The sequence below is a fragment of the Erpetoichthys calabaricus genome, chromosome 9 (genome assembly GCF_900747795.2).
Source record: "Erpetoichthys calabaricus chromosome 9, fErpCal1.3, whole genome shotgun sequence".
Classification (NCBI taxonomy): domain Eukaryota; kingdom Metazoa; phylum Chordata; class Cladistia; order Polypteriformes; family Polypteridae; genus Erpetoichthys; species Erpetoichthys calabaricus.
Genome location: NC_041402.2, coordinates 125,201,314 through 125,224,852, shown reverse-complemented (window position 1 = coordinate 125,224,852; position 23,539 = coordinate 125,201,314). Strand labels below are relative to the sequence as shown.

The 23,539-nt window shown below is 38.8% G+C and overlaps 1 protein-coding gene across 1 annotated transcript in view; it reads right to left on the bottom strand.

Moving 5' to 3' along the window:
• Window positions 1–1,506: 1,506 nt before the first annotated feature.
• Window positions 1,507–23,539, bottom strand: part of has3 (hyaluronan synthase 3) — a 28,389-nt gene continuing 6,356 nt past the window's right edge. Inside the window, exons 3-4 of the mRNA XM_028810123.2 lie at window positions 9,516–9,617; window positions 1,507–5,261 (exon numbers count right to left, since the gene is read on the bottom strand). Of these exons, the coding sequence (XP_028665956.2) occupies window positions 4,332–5,261; window positions 9,516–9,617 (1,032 nt within the window). The 3' untranslated portion in view covers window positions 1,507–4,331. The remainder of the gene's footprint in view (window positions 5,262–9,515; window positions 9,618–23,539) is intronic.

Genomic DNA, 23,539 nt, shown 5'->3' with positions numbered 1-23,539 from the left:
GTGAACTTCTCCAGGCTGGTGGTAAGGCTGTCTTCCTGGCATTGCAAGCAATCTTTGCTTCCATTTGGGAGACTGGCATCATCCCAACTAACTGGAAAACGGGATTTGTCGTCCCTATCTGGAAAGGGAAGAGTGATAACACTGCTCTCAGTGCCGGGTAAGGTCCTTGCTAGGGTCATCCTCAATAGGATCTGTGATCACTTTGCTCACCTGCCAGCGACTGGAGTTGATTCTGGGGTTCGTCAGGGGTGTGTTCTTGCTCCTACTCTGTTCAATGCTTGTATGGACTGGGTGTTGGGCAAGGGCGTGGGGTCTAGAGGCTGTGGGACATCTGTTGGTGAAGAAAGATTCACAGATCTTGACTTTGCTGACGATGCTGTGATCTTCGCGGAGTCAATCGAGGCTCTGATCGGGGCACTTGAGAGACTGAGCGAGGAGTCTGAGTGTCTGGGCTTGTGAGTGTCCTGGATAAAAACCAAGATCCAGACCTTTAGTGACCTCTTGGGCACAGCCATCAGCAGTGTGTCTGTTTGTGGAGAGAGTGTTGAGCTTGTTGAGAGGTTTACTTACCTTGGCAGTGACATTCAAGTCTCTGGTGACTCTTCCTATGAAGTCAGTAGACGGATTGGGAGGGCATGGGGGGTCATGAGGTCGCTGGAAAGGGGTGTTTGGTGCTCCGGATATCTATGCAAAAGGACGAAGGCCCAAGTCATTCGAGTCCTGGTGCTTCCTGTCTTGCTATGTGGTTGCTAGACATGGACGCTGTCCAGTAACCAGAGACGAAGACTGGACTCCTTTGGTACTGTGTCTCTCCGGAAAATCCTTGGGTACTGTTGGTTTGACTTTGTGTCGAATGAGTGGTTGCTCATGGAGTCCCGAATGAGGCACATTCCCTGCATTGTGAGAGAGCGTCAGTGGCACTGTGGCCATGTGGCGCGTTTCCCCAAGGGTGATCCAGCTCGTAAGATCCTCATTGTTGAGGACCCGAGTGGCTGGACCAGACCAAGAGGTCGCCCACGTAACACCTGGCTGCGGCAGATAGAGGGTAATTTCCGGAGGGTGGGACTGGACCGCGTGTCTGCCTGGGGGGGTTGCAAACCGGAATCCCGAGTTGTTTCGTTGTGTAGTGGGTATGGCAATGCACTGTACCGGTGCATGCTCCCCAACTTGACTTCACTTGATGGTGCAGTGTCGACAGTGTGGCTGCCAGATGGCTACAGTTCACCAGGTTTGATATTCAACTCAAGCATTATCTATGTTGATTTTTATTTTTTTTTTTTCAGTGTCCTTCTGCATCCAAGACGACGTGCATGTAAGGATGAATATTGGCATAGTAAAAGCATGTGAGCATTGCTGCACCCTGCAATGGCCTGGGTTTGTCCTTGTATTGTGCTGTAAGGTTACTTTTCTGTTCCTCATGGCCATGTAATGGAAAAAGTGGGTTCAGAAAAATTGGTAGGAATACCTCTTTCATGAAATGTGAAATAAGAAGAAGAAAAAAACATGTTTAGTAAAAAATATTTATTTTGTAAATAGAAACGTTGCTGGCTTCCATAATTTTATAGCACCATTCACTTTAGTCAGAAAAGAATGGTACAAGGCATATTAGCAAACATATTTAGACATTGTTAAAAACATACTGCTCCCACTGACCATGCAAATTAGTCATCTGACATGGTATACATTAGACAAAAGGACAATGTACAGTGCTTGCGACCTGTTTTATCCCTTTTGTACGTGTTAAGATACTTCTAAGTAAAATACAAAACATGCATGTCCATTAATCTAAAAGAAAGAAATGCATGTTTACACACAAACTCATACATTCTCACACACGCAGCCTCACTTGCTGACCCAGAATAACACAGTCAGAAATATAAACACTGTTCTCACCATAGTGACTCCTAATTAGCAGCATTTTCTCTTAGATCCTTGTTTAGTGCTTGATGTTGCTGTAGCCCCAGTGCACAGAAATTAAAACAATTGAAACTTTGGCTTTTCAATAGTTCGTTTAACTTCCCAGAAGGCTGTGTTAAATGGGTTCCCTTTAATTTGCATGCATTCATGTAATTTTTTACTTTTTTCACATTATACATTTTTTTATTTTAGCTGGCTGAAGTTTTGTCCTCAAGTATTTGTCTTAAACAGTTTGATGCTAGTTTCTAACACACTTTACCAATGTTATTTATACACAATCAGACAATACATTTAGAAATTTGTCACCAGTTTGCATGTAACCAGTCGAATGTGCCACATTCTTCTGGTTAGCATTTAGCAACAGGTCAGCATTTAGGTTGGGTATCTTAAAAATCTGTTTTTTTTTTCTTTTCTAAAATGTCACACTGACTATTTACTGACTTTACACTGGCTATATAATACAGTATTCAAAAAGTAATATAAAGGCAAAGATCACTTGTGATGAGGTTACTGTTTTAAAATCCTGATTGAGTCCTGAGATACCGTTGTGGCTACGATGTTCCAAAGCCTGGTAAAATGACTACAAGTGTGGTCCGTGTAGCTAAATAGTAAAGGCTCAATTAGCAAGATAATTCTCAAGATGGTTTCATCAAAAAAATAAATACAAAATATCAGCATAGAAAATACAAAAATGCAACATAGTTATTAACAAACACTTATGAAATAAGTAAAATATGTATAATAATGTTAAAAGAGTTCAACAGTTTCTGTCACTTAATGGGCTGATGCAGTTACACTTGGGGCATTACTGGAAAAAGAAAGGGCACCATTCAGATTTCAATCAATTATACTGCACTTCTCCACTGGGAAATTGCAAGAGATATTGCACGCCTTAGACTCAGAACTTCTGTTCTTCTGAAAACTGATGTAATTTCACTAAAACTTAGTATAATACAAAATAGTCATGGCTTGTACAATTGTATGCAAATGGTTGTATTTTAAAATATTCTCTCTTTTTCTTGAGGCGACACAGTGGTTAGTACCACTTCCTCACAGTTCTTGGCTCATTTACCATTCTGGTTATTTTGTGAGTCCTACAATGCACTGGCATCCAATCCAGGGCTCAAATATGTCTTGCTCTCAATGCTACCAGCAAAAACTGGCCCACCATGGCAACACAACGGACAAAGAAGCATCAGAAAATTAATGAATTAAGTTTGTATTGGGCCTGTAATGCTGTAGTTCACTTAACTGAATTAATCATGAACTCAAGCAACACAGTGGCACTGCACTGGTAAACCACTATTGCAGTTTGTATATTTTCATGGAGGAAGCATCACCCACCCAAACACAGGCAAAAATCTTCCAGAGATGTGTATTGTCAGTTAATTTTGGTTTAAAAATTTTGGCTGCTTCTCCTTATGCCAAAAACGTCCAGGACATGCTTTGGTTCCTTATAACCAAGAAAATGGATGGATAAATTGACTTGAAGGAGATGAGCTTTTTAAGTTCATTCCCTAAGATGGTTTGGTATCATGTTCATTGTTAGTTGTGCCTGATGCATCTAGGATATGCTAGAATCCCTGTGAAACTGTACACGAAAAGGAGGAGTTGAGAATTGACCCCCGTGTGTAGTCCAGTGATTTACTAGTAATTGGTGTTCCACTTCAAACTTTGTTTTTTATATGTATTGTGTTAAATTGGTATTTGATCTAGGATGACTTTTGTGGATGAATGGAGAATTTGCAAACATCTGAATGGCGTGGACAGTTAATCAGCTGAAGTTTCAAGCAGTTAGTGAAACTATAGAGGTCAGGTGTCATTCAGCATTTTATGAATAGTTGATAAAAATGTCTGGAAAGACTGAAAGATGCATGCTGTTTTTAGAATTTAAAAACCAATGTTTGGTGCCAGAAGATGACTCTTCCGTTCTATAGTAATTTGTTAATCAAATATGTTTAAGCGCTCTGAAGTGATTTCCTATCTGTTTCATAAAAGGGCAATCTGATGTCATTGATGAACACACAGTTCAGAGAAAAGTGTAATTATCATTATAGTTTACTGCCTCTGAAAGGACTAATTAGGCACCGTCAAGAAGTTCAAATATTGAATGTTACATTTCTACTGCCACAGATGGGTGCCCTGCCTAGGGTTGGTTCGTGTCTTGTTCTCAGTTCTGCTAGAATCAGCTGAGAATATTATATTAATTCTTAATTACAATTCATAGGACTTCATGTGTGCTGTGCACTATACTCTTGAAATTGCTCACATGTATTTTGCAGCAGTACCCTCTGTTTATGAATTAAGGCCAAGTTGTTTCTCCCTTCCTTAATACAGTATGTGCTTTAGACTGAGAAGAGTTTATTGCATTGTCCAAAAAAGATTGAGATCTTGTCACAAATAGCACCAATTATTTACGTTTCAGCATATGGCAGGTTGTACTGCTCTTCTTTCTTATTGCAATGTTTTGCTACAATTGCAAAGTAGAGGATTAAAAGCATAATCCAGTAGCAGGCATACAGGATGGCTCCTGCTATAAGGAAAATTTGTTCAGTTTCACTGAATGGATCTTGAGTTTCCCAATAAATGGTGTAGGCCAGTCCCCCTAGTAAGATAGCAGCCCAAATAGAGACCGGGATGAGTCCAATGAAGTTGACCACAATTTTTCTGCGACCAGATGTGCCCCAGCTGGCTTTGTTGATGGTAACAAGAGCAAAAATTTTAGCTGGGAGAAGGCTGGTCATGTAAAGGAGTGAATAAAGAGACATAAAAATCATTATGATATTTCCACGAAGAAAGCAAGCATATGTGGCCTTGATCATGCCAACAATCTGCACAGTGAGCAAGAAAAGCAAAATATTCCAAATGCGACCACTGTAGAATAAACTGATCACAGTGAAAATCAGGAAAAATGGGAAAAAACCAATAACCACAGACTCGTAGGTCATCCACAGGTTGTGCTTATGAAACCACAAGGCATTGTAAAGCCATTCGCGGAAGTAGGACTTACTCCATCGAGTCTGTTGGTTTAGCCACCTCAGATATTTGGTAGGTGTCTCTGTCTGACACTTGGACCTGGCTGTGAATTTGGTCTTGTAGCCCAAACTGAGGATTCTGTTTGTGAGATGACGGTCATCTCCAAAGCTGCATTTACTTCCGAGGAATGTCTGATTGTACCATTTTTCGAGGAACTGCTGGAGGAGTGAGTTACGGTACATCCCTAAGGGTCCACTGATGCACTGAACACAGCCAAAGTAAGACTGGCAGGCTCGCTCAATGTTAAAAGCCATCCAGTAACGCACACTGCTTAAGAAAGAAATCCAGGAATCATACTTGTTTAAAATCTAGAATAAAGAAAAACAAAACCTGTTAGTCTTTAAATGTTTACCACTCAGTTATTTTGCACAAATTAACAATTTACCTTACCATCTAATATAGTATTATACTGATACTAAAATTTTGACTTCAGTATCGATACCAGCTTTTACACCAAAATAATACCAAAGCAAATAATGGATATCTTTGTATTTTTCACAAAATAAAATCCAAAGTTAATGTTTTCCCTCCAAAAAAGTATGACAAAATTGAACAACCGACTGTAATAACATAATAGTGGTGCATTATCTCTCTCAATGATGTACTACATGATGTGAATTCAGGAATTTTATTATTTGGTTGTACATGGCCATGTCTTTTTCATTTTCTGAACAATGAACAACAGGTACCTCCTTGGTCCATACTTTGTCTGGCTTTGTAAAACTAGCAAAAAAGGTTTGTACCAGCTTGTGGATACTCTTGAGCTAGTCGCAGAATTCTACACCCCTGGCGTTACTTCACCTTTCCAGCAAACATATCACCTGCACTTCAGAAAAGGTTATCCACCTGAAGCTAAGTATGTATGGGCCCGGCCAGTACTTGGATGGAAGACCATTTTCGAAAAGCTTTGGTTAATGTTCGAAGAGGTGCTTGTGAGGCCATCGGGGGTGTTTACCCTGTGGTGTGTAGATCCCAAAGCCACAGTGTAGTAACGGGCACACTGTGTCGTAAGAATCATAAATTCCTTCAGACGTAAAATCGAAGTCCTGACTATCTATGGTCATTAAAGATCCCTGGGCATCCTTTGAAAAGAGTAGGGTGTATCCCAATATTCTGGCGAAATTGCCCCTTTTCACTCTCTCTCTAACCCCTTCATTCCCATTAAGGTAAATGTAAGTTTGCAGGAAATTGCATTTCTTTGAATTAAAATGGGCAATCAGAAAAATAAGAAATTTTTGAGTATATATTATTGTTATTATTATTAGATGTTTACAGTTTTCATATGTTTGTCTTTTCCTGAAGTACAATATTGCAGTGATTTACGCCCTGTGGGTTCCACTTTTAAGTTACCAGCGCTGCGCCTGGAGGCTGGAGGTGGATGCAGCAGAATGGATAACCATGATGAAAGCCAGAACACCAAGAAAAAATGCTGGTATGCATCTAAGAGTGCCAGTAATTAAAAGGAAAAAATTGAGAAGTACAGGCCCACTTCAAGAACTGATGGAAACAGTTTCACTGCTGTGTGGAATGGGGCTTCCCTGAAAGCATGACACACATGTAAATATAAATGTGCGCATAGCATGTAAGTTAGCTTAATATTAAATATTGACAAATAAAAAACACTGTTCGACTTCATTTTTTTTTCTATAATGTTATTGTTAATGTTAATGTTTCTAATTAGTTTTTCTGTTGTAGTGAGGGGTTTTATAACTAAATATTGATATCTCGAAATGTTCTTTTTGAGTAGATGCCTACTGCCCTAACTGTACCATCCTAAACTAAATGGGATTAGCCAGTCCAGTCAACTTTATCTATCTATCTATCTATCTATCTATCTATCTATCTATCTATCTATCTATCTATCTATCTATCTATCTATCTATCTATCTATCTATCTATCTATCTATCTATCTATCTATCATATGTGTGTTTTTAAGGTATACTGAATAATTTTAATTGTGCCTCATTGTTTTAGGCATCATATATCAGGCTAACTGGTGCTTTATCCAGGACTGGATCCTGTCTTGTGCCTATTAGTGTGGAGATGGGCTTTGGCTCCCTGTGGCCTTGTATTGAACTAAGCAAGTTTAAAAAATGATGAATAAATGTGTCATTGTTTTGAAAAAATAGGATATACTGAGAATATGAAATAAAAACTTAAAAATGTATTATGTCAGGAAATAAAACCTTGCTAGAAAAACTAGTGTTTTCTGAACAACTGCTTCTATATGACATGGCAACAGCAAAAATTGAATACTGCTTTAATTACTGCTTAGAAACTTAATACAAAAGCTGTTGTAAATAAAATTATTTTTGTTAAACTAGTTTCTTAACAAATGATCCTTTTGTACAACTTCAAAATAACTGACCTGAATTTAATCTGTTTTCTGTATTAAGTAAAGCTGAACATTGAAGTCACTTCGAGGCAGTAAAGTGAACAAAATATATTTTTTTCTATGATCCTTCAATAAAGAGGAGCTACAATAGTCAGATCAATTTTCCAAGCCATAACGTCTCAAAGGTAAGGCTATCATTCAGTTAATTCCTATTACTTAGCTCTCAGGGTCCATGTGGCCTTGTCCCAGGTGGGTGTAGGTGTCTCAAGGGAATCCCAGCCTCACTTGACAACTCTCCATTATATTTACACCTGCAATGCTTGCTGTAGCGATTATAACGTATTGCACAGCATAACTTTCTGTTTTTTGAACATCTGTACTCTTATTTTTAAAACTGCCCTATCATTTTTGATAGTTCTAATCTCAAAGTAGCCATATGCTTTTGATGCTGGCACCCAGGATGACAGACATGGTAATTTGGTGCTCCATCTTGTGTCTGTCTTTTTAATCAGTAACATCAGTTTTATGGTTGCTTTGAAAGACAATGCGACATAAATCTACCTGATGGTGTAATTGTTGCTATTCTACATTCCTCTTCTCTGCTTCCCCCTCCTGTCATCACTGCAAAAGATGTGTGCAGCTTATTCAAACCAAAAAAACATTAACAAGTCTGCAGGCCCAAACCTTATTTCCCCTTTCACACTCAGGCATAGTGCAGACCAGTTACCTACAGCATTTGCACACATTTTCAACCAATCTCTGGTTTTTTGCACTATTCCTGCCTGCCTCAAGACCTCCACCATCTTTTCACACTAGCAAAAAAAAAAAAAAGGTCACAGGCCAAAACAACTACAGACCAGTCGCTTTAACCTCTGCGGTAATTCTGTGGTTATTTTGAGCTACCTCAAAAATGCCACAAAAGACGCCCTGGACCCATTTCAGTTTGCATACAAAGCCAACCAGTCTGTGGATGATACAATAAAATTAGATCTGAGCTTTATTTACCAACACCTTGATAAGTTAGGAGCATTTATGAGGATCTTGTTTGTGGAGTTTAGCTGTGCATTCAATACAACTATCCAAGAACTCCTAGGTAAGAAACTCATCCAGATCAACTTGGCCAGTTCAATCTGCCATTGGATTGCAAACTACAGTATCTTACAAATAGGAAACAGAATGTGAGGTTGGGCACACACGTCTGACCCATCAGCACTTAGTCATGGTGCACTGCAGGAATGTGTCCTTTCCCCACTACTCTTCTCACTTTATACATACGAGTGTTCCTTCAGGCGATTCATCTGTCAAACTTCTTACATTTGCAGATGACATAACACTATTAGGCCTCATTTCAAGCAATAAGTCCATATACAGACATCATTGTGGTGCAGCCAGAATAATTTTGACCTTAACTTTCAGAAAACTCAAGAGATGATTATAGATTTTACTTGCTCATCTATCACTATAAATGGCTCAGTCATTGAGATTACAGGGTCTTTTGAGTTTCTGGGCACTGTGCTGTCACAGAACCTTAAGTGGGCAATACCATCACATGTTTTATTAAGAAAGTCCATTGGAGAATGTTTTTTTCTTTGCGTAAGCTGAGGAAATTCAATCTCCCTCAAGCAATATTGGTCAAGTTCTGCACAGCCGTCAATTTCATTCTGACCTATAACTGTATGGTTTGGTGCTGCCTCTGTTCAGGCAAAGATCAATCTGCAATGCCATCATCAGAGCCCGTGAAAAGATCGTAGCTTGTAACTTACCTCACACTCCTTTATGAGTCCTTTATGAGTCCTTTATGAGTCCAGGGTAAGGAAGTGGGCTGCAAAGATCATTGCTGATCTGACTCGCACAGGGCATCACATATTCAAAAGACTGCCTTTGTGCAGTAAAAGTTAAAACAACACATCACCCAAACGTTTTTCTTTTCCCTTATGCAGTTATTCTGACTAATCAGGTCTGAGCTTCTACTCAGTATCTGTGTATACCTTCACACCAGACTACCTGGACATTTTAATCGTACTTTGTCTCTTCGTTTTTTGTATTGCCCTATGATATTTTATCATTTTATATTTATCTCTTTGTACTCTGTGTTGTCCTTGTACGTTGCAATAATATTATCAAGATATTTGTTAGTGTACTTGGCCAACAAAGTGATGTCTGATTCTGATATGCCTAAATACCAGCTGAGTATTCTATGTGTAGGTTATACCAGCTGTCACTCACCTGAACATCTCCACCAACTCCACCTACTTTGGGGTCCGTCTCCAGGATTCTAATCATTTCCATGGTGCAGGCTGGATCGAGGACCGTATCTGAATCACACACCTGGTCAAAAGACACATGAACTACGATAACTGAGTGGTTAAAACACACAGTTTCATACAGAATGAAATTACGTGACATGTAAATGCAGGACATATCTAAAGGCTTTAGCTGAAACTAAATACCAGATTAGCCCATTCTAAAAATGGCAAACCAGTATGGGCCAAAGTTGACAATTACGATGAAGTTGTTTTGATATGAGGTGAAAAAGTAGTGAGAGGAGAATGGATCAACCGCCAACAGGTGTTCAGAAATGGTGGATGCTTTCTTCACTGTTATTCCCAATGCTGTTTCTTTCAACACATTGCTAAAAAGAGAAAAAAAAATACACTTCTGGTCACCTGACCTAATTTTTTCATTCATTTATTCCCTACGCTTTAATATCTTATGCTGCTGTAGTGGAGAAAGACCGTCCATTTTACTTGGTAGGAACTGGGCTTTAGAAACCTTTTAAAAGGCAGCGGTCAAAAGCCTGAAAAACCAATAAACCAAAATCATTGTTGAGTCTTTGCCCTCTTAAGACACACTCACTAGTACCATGTAAGTTTTATTTGTAATCTAAAACTTTAGACTTCAAGAGAAGTGTGCCACCATCTTATATACCCATGGGATGCTGATGTCACGATGCTCGATCACTGGGAATCGCGTGGTCTCAATGGAGATGCATTGTAAACTACAACATAGCCGCTGTAAACTAAATGAAAACACAATGGAGGCGGTTGCGCGTAACAAAATGGTGATGGGAAACTAAAACAATAATAAAGTAAACATAAAATAACATGAAAAATGTTAGTATAGATGCCATAATGTGCAAAATCAATAACAACCCCCCCACCCCCAAATCATTACAAACATTCCTAGCAGAAGTAGCCCACCCTTCATGTGATTTTAGTCAATCATAGGGTACACACACACAGTGGATCATTTTACAGTGGCACATGAATCTAACATACTTGTGTGTGGGCTATAAGACTAAACCCGAGTACCTTGAAGGAAAAGCACGCCGACATAAAGACAATGAACAGGCTTCACACAAGCAGTCATAAGCCAGTGTTTAAACCCCAGGTCTCTAAAGTTTAGACAGCATTGTTAACCTCCTTTCTATCAAAAAATATTCAGCAGTGTGTTCTCTGTTTTGGAATTACTTGTGTTTTGTGTCTGATTAGTATGTTAAATGTGGTTGTTTCTGAACGCCATCAGCAAACATGGAATCTATAATAATAAAAGGCAAAGCCCTCACTGACTGACTGACTCACTCACTCACTCACTGACTGACTGACTCACTCATCACTAATTCTCCAACTTCCCGTGTAGGTGGAAGGCTGAAATTTGGCAGGCTCATTCCTTACAGCTTACTTACAAAAGTTAGGCAGGTTTCATTTCGAAATTCAAAGCGTAATGGTCATAACTGGAACATATTTTTTGTCCATACACTGTAATGGAGGAGGCGGAGTCACGTATCGCGTCATCACGCCTCCTACGTAATCACGTGAACTAAAAACAAGGAAGAGATTTACAGCACGAGTCACACGCGGGAACGAAGGTAAATGACGTTAATTTTTGACTGTCTTTTAATACTGTGTAAGCATACATATTAACACATGTGCAATTAAACGTGTGCATTTACGGGGTGATTTCTCAGGCTTAAAAGCTCACCTTTTATCAAACGCGGGAACAAAGGTAACTGACGTTGTTCACTGTCTTTTAATACTGTGTAACCATACATATTAACACATGTCCAATTAAACGTGTGCATTTACGGGGTGATTTCTCAGGCTTAAAAGCTCGCCTTTTACTAAAAAGGTAAATGCAAAACTATTTTCAATCAGTTTATTGAAACGCTCCCGTTAAGGATTGCAATAACATATTCGCGAGATAAAAGAACGAAGTAGGGGAAGAGTTAAGCATACAAGCATGTTCATAAGGGAAACAAAGCACGGTGTAAAACGTAAGTTTAAATTAAGTTTATAGAAACGCTCCCGCTGCGGATTGCAATAACATATTCGCGAGATAAAAGTTTAATGAGAAGACACAAGGTATAAACGAACCACACGCCGTGGCGCAACGTTAGGGGCAACAGTTTCAACCATTCTATGATCTGCTTCTCGCAACTGAAAGACGGCACATGGCGGATGTTAGCCAACTTGCTGACCGCAACGTTAGGGGCTTCAACTATGGCGCTGACGCCACATCTCAGTGCCAACACTTTGCACACTCTACTTAAAAGACACGCCCTCCTCACTGGACAGTTAAAAACACCAATCAAACTAACGATGACATCAAGTATCTATCTATCTATCTATCTATCTATCTATCTATCTATCTATCTATCTATCTATCTATCTATCTATCTATCTATCTATCTATCTATCTATCTATCTATCTATCTATCTATCTATCTATCTATCTATCTAAGTATTACCCAATCAAAAGTAGGAAAGGAGGCATCTTCATAAAATGCGTGTGGGATGATTTGCATGAGACGCTGCTTTAAAAAAAAAATGATAAAAAAAATACGGGATAAATCCCGTCCAGTATTGATTCAAAACGGGACGCGCAATTTCATTCTCAAACGCGGCACGATTCCGTATTTTAAAGGACGGGTGGCAACCCTACAGTGCCAGGTAACCACCCATACAATCAGATTGTGATTCAGACTAGGAATGCAATGAATGTAATTACCCCGATCTACATACAAGGCGAAAGTCTTGCAACATTCAAACATGATGGTTTGGGATAAGTACACCATACAACATAAAAGAGCTTATGAAGCCTTGAACCGAAAAAAGCAAGATCTCAGAGATCGTAAAAAAAAAATAGGAGGTAATGTCGTTTTACTCGCTGTAGATTTTAGTCAAACATTACCAGTTATTCCACGAGGGAGACCAGCAGATGAACTCAACGCGTGTTTAAAATCCATGCTTCTCCCACGCTCGGTTATATGTCGCGTGTTCTCGGGTAGGTGCACCAAAAAATGTATACATTTAAGCATGTAATGGGCAAACAAAAAATGAGGTATACCCGAAGGCACTGCAGTAGTACTTAATGTAACTTTACTTCTTAAATGTTAATGTTTTACTGTTTAATAATTTATACGCTTCTTATATGTTGTTCAAATTCTTTTATCAAAATAACACTGACAGCGCAATGCACGATAACATGGAGTGAATACACCATACGCATCCGCCCACGGCTGCCCTGCTGTGCGCAGATAGGAGTTGATTCTACAATAAAATAAAATAAAGATAAAAAGACTAAAACAATCATCACCCACAAAGCGTGTGTGTGTGTATATATGTGTATATATATATGTTGATATGTGGATGTGTATATGTATATATATATATATATATATATATGTAGATATGTATATATATGTGTATATGTATATATATGTTTATATGTGTGTGTGTGTGTGTGTGTATTTTATATATATAAAACACAGCAACACTCATAACAATGACAACACAATTACATTGACAATCATGTTACGTTATTTTTAAAATGTTTCCTTTTTTTTTCATAACCTCTTTAACACACTACTTCTCCGCTGCGAAGCGCGGGTATTTTGCTAGTATACTATAAAATAAGAAAAAAGTAGATTTTGTTACAATACAGTGGTGACTAATTGAAATTACTTGGCAAGCTTTAGATCCTTTTGAAAACAATCTGGCATAAGCCCTTGAGTTTTGAAAAGTAATTAACAGCAGCCGGTTAGGCTATACTTTTCAGCCAGGCCTTCACCCTGAAGTCTTGCCAGTTGTAGCCTGCTCGTATCACAACCTCGCCTAATCCATCATCCATTCTTGTTCCTGACAAGTATAACAATTATTTCTACTCGGTTTTAATTCCCGCCACACCTGTAAATTTTTCCCAGCTCATGATAGCAATGGTCATTCAGAAAATGACTCAGTTATTACTATGAGAAGGAAAAGTATTTAGTATGAAGCTACAGACATCTATACCTGAATCTGTCCATGAAGCCAGCTTAAACCACTTTTCAATTGGGACTCCACTGAGACATTTTTATTACAAGGAAAACATTAATGCTTTATGTCAGGTTAAAGGTGCTTGGGCTGGAACCCATCAGCAGGCCCCAGTATTAGGACTGACGCACAGACACACTCTCTCAGACTGCCATTAAGCAGGTGTTTCTCTCTGGTGCCATTTTTAAACACGTGGTTAGGTTTCCATCAGCTACAATGACATTAGAGTGCAGACGGAGTGCGAACACTCAAGGAAGAGATGACTTCAGTTGCTTATTTGCAAATATCAAAAAAGTGGGAAGGAAGTGCAATGTCTTGCCAATTAAAAAATTGAGAATGATTAAGAGTGCCAAAAAGAGCAGCCACTTCTTCCATATCTTTCATGTGTGATGTGTGCAAGTCTAGAAATATCTGGTTGCATACATTTTGATGTAATAAGTGAACAAGTAACACCTTTTGATTTTTTTTCTTTTTAGAGTTCCTGCCAGTGATGATTGGTATTGGAAAAGTGGTGATAGAATGTGACAAAGAAAAAAAGCAAGTACAACTGTTGCAAAGAGATGATAGCAAGTTCCTGAACAGCATTCGATGGTAGGCACTGGAGGCAGCAGGTTTCCTTGATTTAACCTCTTAAATGCAGATCACGCACCTTTCACTCTGCAGGTTGTTGCACTTTGCTTTTCATTTTTACATCTGATTTATATTTCTGTGCAATTAAGTTAATGCATCCATCTTCAAATCCAGTGCAGGGTGCAGCCATGCATGATGAGGCTATTTTGAGTCAACTTTAAACCTAAGAAATCAGATGGAGTGAAGGGCTAGAATATTCTTCACCTTTTTTTCTAAAGCATTTAGTTCTGTTTGACTAGCATGGGAATGACTTATTTTAATTGTCATATTTTAGTGTTAATTAAGTTACAAATCATTACATTATTATGAAGTAATACAATGGGTTGATTCCTAACATCTCATCTCCACTGTCTATGATCCAAATCTTGGTTCATGCACTGTGTGTAGCCACATGTCCTGCTCATATAGGCGTGAGCTTTCTTTGGTTATTCTGCTTTTCTCCCACATTCCAACAGATGTTTTATTTCAAGTTAAGTGACAGTTCTGAATTGGACCTGTGTGTGTGTGTGTGTGTGTCAAATTGCTCTAAGGTGGACTGGCTTACCGAGCCCACGGATTTGCTTCTGCATTGGCTCCAAGATATTTTTCAGCTCTCTGCATCGACTGAATAGGAGAAGGAGGGTTCAGCAAAGAAATTAATAATTTGCCAAGTCTGTTTTAACTCATTGCTGCAAACGTTGGCAGTGTGCTTTGATAAGTTTGTTAAACATACAACCTTTATTATGTTAAGTCCTACAGGACAGTCTTGGTGCTTGTAGATGCTTGCAACTGTTGATATGTCATCAAAGATTTATGTGTAGGATGATGCGAGTTCTTGATTTCAAGAGATTTGTTTATCGTGGGAAAATAACTTTTTAAAATTATGGTTCTGCGCACATCAAGCAGAGCAGCGATTAAAATCTAGGTGCTATGAAATCATTTATAGAAGGCATCCATTGCAGTTTTTCTTACAAGGTGTCCTGCACACAAGGGGGGACTTTCAAATGATGTAATTTTAAGGTAGATTTATAATCACACACAAAACACTGGTACATTTGTATAGATAAAACTAGTATTAAAATAGAAGGGTACCTTTGGGGTCTTTGCATTGCACATAGACATTTTCAAACCCACGTAATCCAATTTAGGTTGTGGGAGGCAAGACCCTATCCTAGCAGCAGTGGGCAAAATGTAGGAAACAGCAAGGGACAGGGTACAGGCCATCATAGAGCACATTCACACAGACGCCCACCTCAGTTAATGTGACCTCCACATCTTTGTGAATGTGGGGAGAAAACGCATGCAGATATGTAGAGAAGCTCTAAATGGGCAACAACCTGGCATGGGGTGACTAAATTAGCTGTGTGTGTGTGTTATATTGGGCTTACATCTTGTCTGGGGTTGGTTGCTGCTTTGTGTCTGCTGCTGCCAGAATAGGTTCCAGGCTCCTATGACCCTTAAAACATAACACTAAACTAATTTAAATGAAGTTATGTCAGGGCTCCTCTATAGGCTGGGGTTCAAATCTTTGTTTTCTGTCTTGTTCATTTGTTCATTCGTTCATTTTTGCTTCTTTTGTTTATTTAAATTGGTCGTTGCATTTGATTTTGTCTATGCATTGTCACGTGTGAGTGTCAGGGGATCGTTCTCTGGGCTCATCTGAGGTAATATAATACCACTCTGGGATAAGAGAGGACGCTGGCACTAATCAAGTCCTTTTCCATTCCCTTCACAGTGCCAAGAAGATGCCCAATGAGGGCAGCTGACTCCACATCTCCCAATCTCACCTATAAATCACGGGGTTGCCAGAAAGAGGCGTCACTCTGTGATCAGAGCACAACTCAGGACAGAGCTCTTATCTGTGGCCTTCACCAAAGAAATCAATTCCATAAGCCCTTAACTGGCTCCCTATTTTTGCATGCTTTGATTTAATTTCCATGCCACAGAGCATTTGTTTTGTTTTCTGCTTACCACGATTAAACCTGGGCAACTGGGTTGGCGCCCCAAGATTTATCACTTTAGGTTTGTTTTTGCTCTCTAGACCACAGTAGCCATGCCTATACAGTATTATGTGCCTTGTGTTTTGTGGGTGGAACACCTGCCCATCACTGCCAGGAACAGCCTTCGGCTCTGTAAAGGCAAGGGTTTCCTACAGTTCCTGGCAGCTTATATCAGATGTGCTAGGAATTGATGAGTTCTGGTGCTTTTTGTGAATTTTCTTGTTCTAGTTTGATTTTCTGGATTTCTGACCATTTTTCTCTGTTTTTTGATTTCACCTTGGATTTTACATTAGTACTTTGTTCACATTAGATTGACTTTATTGTTACAGGCAATTCCTTTTGACTTTTGTGTTCCAAGGAGCTTTCTTTTGTGCATCAGTGCATTTCTGGGAAATTAAACTTTTTATTTTATAAAGAAATGGTTTGCCATTCATCTAGCTGGGGTTTGACAGTAAATTCCCCCCTAGTGGGAATTTTTTGAACTGTTTGGGACTCCTAGTTCATAGCATTTAGAAGACTGATGGGGGGGCACTAATATAATGTAACATGCTTAAACCCCTTAATCTAATTCAATGTCAAGGGTGGATGGAGTCTATCTCGGCAGCTTTGGACATGAAGAAGGAAACATCATCAGCCCATCATAGCTCCTACTCACACACCTATACCTGCACTGACACTGGACCAATTTGTAATCACTGGTTAACGTAACCAGCATGTTTTTGAGGTTATGAGAAGAAGTTTAGAGAATTCAGATGTTTGTTTCTTATAGAACTAAAAACTGTGCCACCCAAATGAAAGGACTAAATAAAATGAAATGTCTTCGGATTTACTGTACTGGTACTCTGTTGTGGCCAAAGGGAACATCTGAATGTGGCATTTTATTCGAGCTTCCCATTCTTTTTGCCAAAAGCCGAATGAATTCAGAATTTATTGGCATTCAATGTATCTGTAAAGCCAGCAAACACTGTGGATTTTTGGTGCCAAATGCTTTATTGCTTACTTGTCTGATTTTGAGGGACTATTATGAATGTAAAATGGATTTAGCATTCAAGCAAAAGGAGCTTTACAATGAAGGCACTCTTCTCATGGGCTCAGCTGTTGTTACAGCTACACCAGATCGAGAGACACATAATGAGTCTCAGAGGAAAAGGAAAATGTAGTATTTACAGATCTCTGGAAGCAAGGCAAAAGACTAAACTTTCAAAAATTCAATTTGGTTATTACTGGTGTCTTGGTAATTATCTCTTCCTCAACACCGCCTATGTGGAGTTTGTACTTTGCTTTTCTTGAGCTAGCTCAGCATTCCCCATTTACAGTAAGCACTTGTGGGTTAGATGTGTTGGTTGACTCAAAGCTGGCCTGGCGCGTAAGCAATTGTGCTCTGTGATGGAATGGTGCTTAGGACTCTGCTGCCCTTTATTTAACTAACCAGTTCAGAAAATGGTTAGACAGATAAAAAATGTTGTCCCTGTGTAAAATCAGTGTTAAATAATAAAACGTGTAGAGACTGGACAGCTAAAGGAATATCAGAACATTACTGTGTTATTATTCAGTATATTGTAACACTAGCAGTAAAGTGGTAAATTTCATCCATTGAAATATGACAACTTATACATAAACTGTTCCTGTTCCACGTTTATAAAAATATCAATATCTGCTTTCAGGCAAAACAACAGTAGGATTTTTTCTAAAAAAAGGATGTAAGCTTCAAATGACATTTTCTTTGCCTTAGGCTGCCATTTTTTTCTGCTGTCTGTCTTCTCAGCTTTCACCTGGAAGCCATATGTGCTCTGTTTACAATTTATATTTCCTTTTTGATTCTTAATTTATTGTGGAACCTTTTGTTGGTATGATATTTTCAGTCATGCTATTCTTGTCGCACTTGTACTATAGCCAGTTATATCATTCTGAGACTTCAAGTTGGTCCATCCCCACAATTGCCAATTTTAAGAAACTTGTTTTTTTACTCTGGGGATTTATGGAGAAAATAAGTAGAGATCTGATTATTTTCTTTAGTTTTTATTTTTTGTCTCAGTTGATCAGTGTCTGTGTTCAGTGCTGGGTAGCACAGTATTGCAGGGTGTTAGGTGTTCTGTCTTATACCTCTGAGTTCATCTTCTCCCCACGTTCACTGATGTGGGTTAGGTATACTGTTTTACAGGTCCTGGGGTTTGAATTCAGTTTCCAGAAAATTCATGTGAAGTTAATGCCATGTCTGAATGGCCTTTTTAGTAATTTTCCAGTTCCCTTCCACTGTCCAAAACCACAAACCTTACATAATGTGGATACACGTGAGTGAGCATATCCTACAATAGACAGGCATCCTTTACATGGACGTGTTCAAAGAGAAAGGTAGTGTGCGTACGTGGAACGATTTGGGGGAGAGTAACAGAGCAAGATGCAGAGGATAGGAAGATGTGGAAAAAGATGATCTGCTGTGGCAACAACTAACGGGAGCAGCGGGAAAGAAGAAGAAGATTACAGGAGCTTAAGGTTCCAGCAGGTGTTAAATAACTGCAGTAGTTCTTTAATCTGATATTATTCGTAAATTAAATAAATTTAACATAAACAGGTTGAGCAGTTTAATGATCCAAATTTTTAAAATGAGGCAAGTAAAATTGAAAGTCCTGTTTGATGTTGGACTTTTGGTAGAATAACTTGGATGAGTCAGTCTTCCTTGAAGGCTATGTCTGCAGGATATGCCAGCTGATTCAGCACCTCAAGCTCAGAGTTGCTGACCTGGAGAAGTAATTGACTGGCCCTTTGTAGCAGAGAATTGAGGGACCTGGCCCAGGTGTCTTTTATGGAAATGGAGTGCATCCCCTAAGGTGCCGCATGAGGAAACTCCAAACTACACAGAGATTTATGGGGGGTATTTACAGTCAGACGTAGGGGCAAGGCAAACTGTCCGGGGGCATCAACCCCAGAATTGGAAGTGTCAAACAGTTTTCACAGCCTTGTGGAGTAAGACCATTACTCTGAAGACTCTGGGTAGGGTTGATAGGTCCTTGATTGGAGCTTTGTTACATCAAGTTTTCGTTATCCAAGTTGAAAGAATGGCATGCATAAGGGGAGACTGTCAGTTCTGAAATCCTAATTTAAAGAGTTAGGTGCTAAGCTAAGGAGCAGAACTGACAAGTTAGTCTTCTCTGAAGTTTTGCCTGTGCCATGCACCAGTCCAGATAAGACTGAGAAGATTACAAAACTTAATGCGTTGCTCATATCTTGGTTTTAGGATAGAAGGGTATAGGTTTATGTGTGACCTTTTCCACCATTATAGGTGTTTTTTACTTTTTTTTTTTTTTTGGAACAAGAAAGACACCAAGTGTTGGGGAAGAATATGATTAGGTTAGTCAAAGATTATTTAAGCTAGGGAACAGGAGGGCAGGAAGTTTAGGTCAGGCCAGATTTAGAACTGTACATGAGGAGACAAACAGTGGTGTAAAAACAAATATGCAAAGTAATTTGAATTCTAGTTCAAAGTAAAATATTTAACCCTTTAAAAATATCTCGCCTGAACGGTAGGAGTCTCAAAAATAAAACAAGTGAGTTGGAGTTGTCTGTAGCTAAGCATAATTATATTATAGCAATAACAAAGATGGGAGTGAGTATAACATAGAGGGCTAAACATTTTTTAGAAAGGATAGACAGAACAGAAAAGGTTGGTGGGGGGGACGGTGTTTATGTTAAACAGAATTTAAATGCATGACTTCTTCAGGTGGATGATGAGCCACATCTTAGTGAGGAAGTCTGGTTTTGGCTGGAAACATTAGATAGAGATAGAGGCCTTATTTTAGGAGTGTGTTATAGACTGCCCATTGCAAACAGAAACTTCAATGTGAATCTTTTAAATAATATTAAAAACACAAGTTTCCAGGGGAATATTATATTCATGAGGGACTAATATTAACTGGGCTAACTTTGCAAATAGAGTATAAGAGAAGGAGTTTTTAAATGTACTGAGAGACTATTTTTAACACATTGTGTTAAAGCAGCAATAGAGGGGAAAGTCGGTCTGGATTTAGTATTTTTGAACAATCGCGATCAAATTGAAGATGTAGAGGTGATTGAACCACTAGGGTTCAGAGACCATAATATAATACAATTCTCAGTATTTTGGAAGAGTGTGGATACAACACTAAAACTGTTAAGTTTAACTTTGGTAGGGCAAATTTTGAACAGATGCTGTAAAGTCTGAGGAGGAAGCTTTTAGTTGTGGAGACAGTTGAGGAGCAGTGGAACAAGTTCAAAAATGTTTCACATGTAATGCAGGACACGTACATACCTAAACTTGGAATTAGTATGAAAATTTTAAAAACTCTACAGTGGGTTAATAATAAGTTGGAAAAGAAGCTGCAAAGGAAAAAAAAACAGCTGTATATGGTGTATAAGATTAATAACTCCAGTGAGAATCGGAGGGTGTTTGAGAACATAAGGGCAAACATTAAGAAAGGTATTTGGAAGGCTAAAAAGCAGTTAGAGAGGAATACTGTATTGCAGATTAGGCGAAAGACGACCCAAGGAGATTCTTTTAGTATTTTAGTAGTAAAAGAAAAGTCAAGTAGGAGGTGAAGTGCATCAGTAATAATAAAGGGGAATTAAAAAGTATAGACAGTGAAGTAGCAGATGCTCTAAACTCGCATTTTTCTGAGGTTTTCCCATGTGAGGAAGTAGATATCCTCTCAGCAGTAACAAGGACTACTCAGGAGGTTCTGAGTGATTTGGAAATTGCAATAAGAGAAGTACTGCTTAGATTAAATAGGCTAAAATCAAACAAATCACCAGGACCAGATAATATTTGTCCTCAAGGTTAGCAAGTACATACTGTATATAAACCCTTGACACACATTTTTAGGAACTCACTCCGCACAGGGGAAGTTCTGAGGGAATAAAAAATGGCAAATATCTTGTTATAAAAGAGGGTGATCAGGCAGAACCAAGCAACTGTAGGCCAGTAAGCTTAATGTGCATCAAGACATTATTAAGGATGAGGTTGAGCAACACTTCTCATTAAAAAGAGTTTTATTGAACAGTCAACATGGGTTCAGAAAGAGGGAGGTCATGTTTAACTAACATGCTGGAATTCTATGAGGAAGCAACAAAAGGATGCAATCAGAGTGGTGCATATGATATTATTTATCTGAACTTTCAGAAAGCATTTGATAAGGTGCCACATGAGAGCTTGGGCAACATACTAAAAGAAAGTGGGAATTCAGGGTGTATTGTGCAGTTGGCCACAGAATTGGCTAAAAACAGGAAGCAGAGGGTTGTGGTGTGAGGAACCCCGTCAGAATTGGTTGAAGTAAGTAAGATGGTTAAACGTGCAGATGATACCAAGATAGGTGGATTGGCAGATAATCTAGAATCCTTTGAATCATTACAGAGGGACATGGACAACATACAGGTTTGGGAAGATTTGTGGCAGATAAAATTAAATAAGTTAGTAATAACATTTTTACTTCCAATGTGTAATACTTCAAGTTTGATTACACAATGAGTGGTCTGAATCTTGAAAGTACACCTTATGAGAAGGATTTAGGAGTCATAGTGGACTCAACGCTGTCAACTGCCAGACAGTGTTCAGAAGCCATTAAGAAAGCAAACAGAATGTTACGTTATATAGCACAATGTGTAGAGTACAAGTCCAAGGAGTTTATGCTTAAGCTTTATAACGCACTGGTGAGGCCTCATCTGGAGTTCTTGTATGCAGTTTTGGTCTTCGGGAATCAAAAAAGACATAGAAGTGCTAGAAAAAGTCCAATGAAGAACAAGTAGGCTGATCCTAGGACTACATGGGATGAATTATGAGGAAAGATTAAAAGAGCTGAGCCTTTTCAGTTTAAGCAAAAGCAGATTAAGAGGTAACATGACTGAAGTGTTCAAAATTGTTAAAGGAATTAGTACAGTGGATTCAAGATTTTAAAGAGATCAACATGATCACAGGGACACAGTTGGAAACTTGTTAAGGGTAAATTTCACACAAACATTAGGAAGTTTGTCTTCACACAAAGAATCATAGACTCATGGGGTAAGTTACCAAGTACTACGGTAGACAGTATAACTTTAATGACCTTCAGAATTAAACCTCACAACTGGACTATTACAATGCAGTGTTGTTTGGTATCCCTGCTGTACAATATGTACAACACTCAGTGGCAAGAATGGCTACCCACTTAAAACCCTGGGAGCATATAACTACTACACTTCTAAAATTACATTGGTTTCCTTTCATATTCAATATAAACTCCTTTTAGTTTTTAAGACTCTTCAATGTCTAGCCCCACCTTAATTGTCTTATTTATTCTATCCATATACTCCATCACATACATTTTAGTCTTCTGACTCGTTACTATTAACCATCCACTGTGCAGATTGTGCACAATGGGCGACAGGGCATTTTGTGTATCAGGGCCATGGCTATGGAATGCCCTGCCTTTGGAGCTCTGTGCAGTAAATCTGTACCTCATTTTCTGTTTTTAAAACTAGACTTAAAATCTACCTTTTTAATATTGCCTTGTGTTGTTCTCATTAATTTTGTTTATATATTGGACTGTTTGATATTATGTGTATAGTTGCACAGAGGTACTGGGTACCTTGAAAGGCTATTTTAAATAAAATGAAGGAATGGAGGAATTAAGTGGATAGGATTAGTTAGCTTTGTTGGTCTGAATGGCCTGTTCTCAACAAATATTTTTTAATGTTCTAATGACGTGCATCAGCACAGTGCCGCACTCACACTATTATATTATAAACAGGAGTTCACCTGCTCTGTCCACAATTACGTCTCCAGCTGTCTGTGTCCATTCAGTTTTGGAGAATGTGTAAATTCAAAAGAGGCAGTGATGGGATTGGGATTTAACACAACATCTGAGGTTGTGAGGCAGCAGGAATAACCACTGTGCTACCATGATTATTTGTAAGTAAGTTGGTTACTGTAGAGTAGCATAGTGATAAGCTGCTGGAAATAAAACCAACAAAGTTAAACAACCTGGAAGGGGCATCACTTGCTGAAGTCATTTAGAATGATGCTAGAGCAACAGGACAAATATAGAAAAAATGATGTAACATACAGTATAAAAAAAACAAATCTAAAAGTACCATGTTCTGCTCTGATGATCAACACACTATCCCTGCTGCCATAACTGACATCATGCCAAACCCAAAAAGATGACAGTAAAGCAAGCTAGTAAAAGATAAGAGGGCTCCCAATGCAGCACCATTAGGACTGGTTTGGTCACGTGGCACTGGGAATGCATGACCATTTGGTAAACCACTAACTGCAGAGAAGAACTGCTGCATTCCAGCCAAGTGCTGATATGGACAAATATTT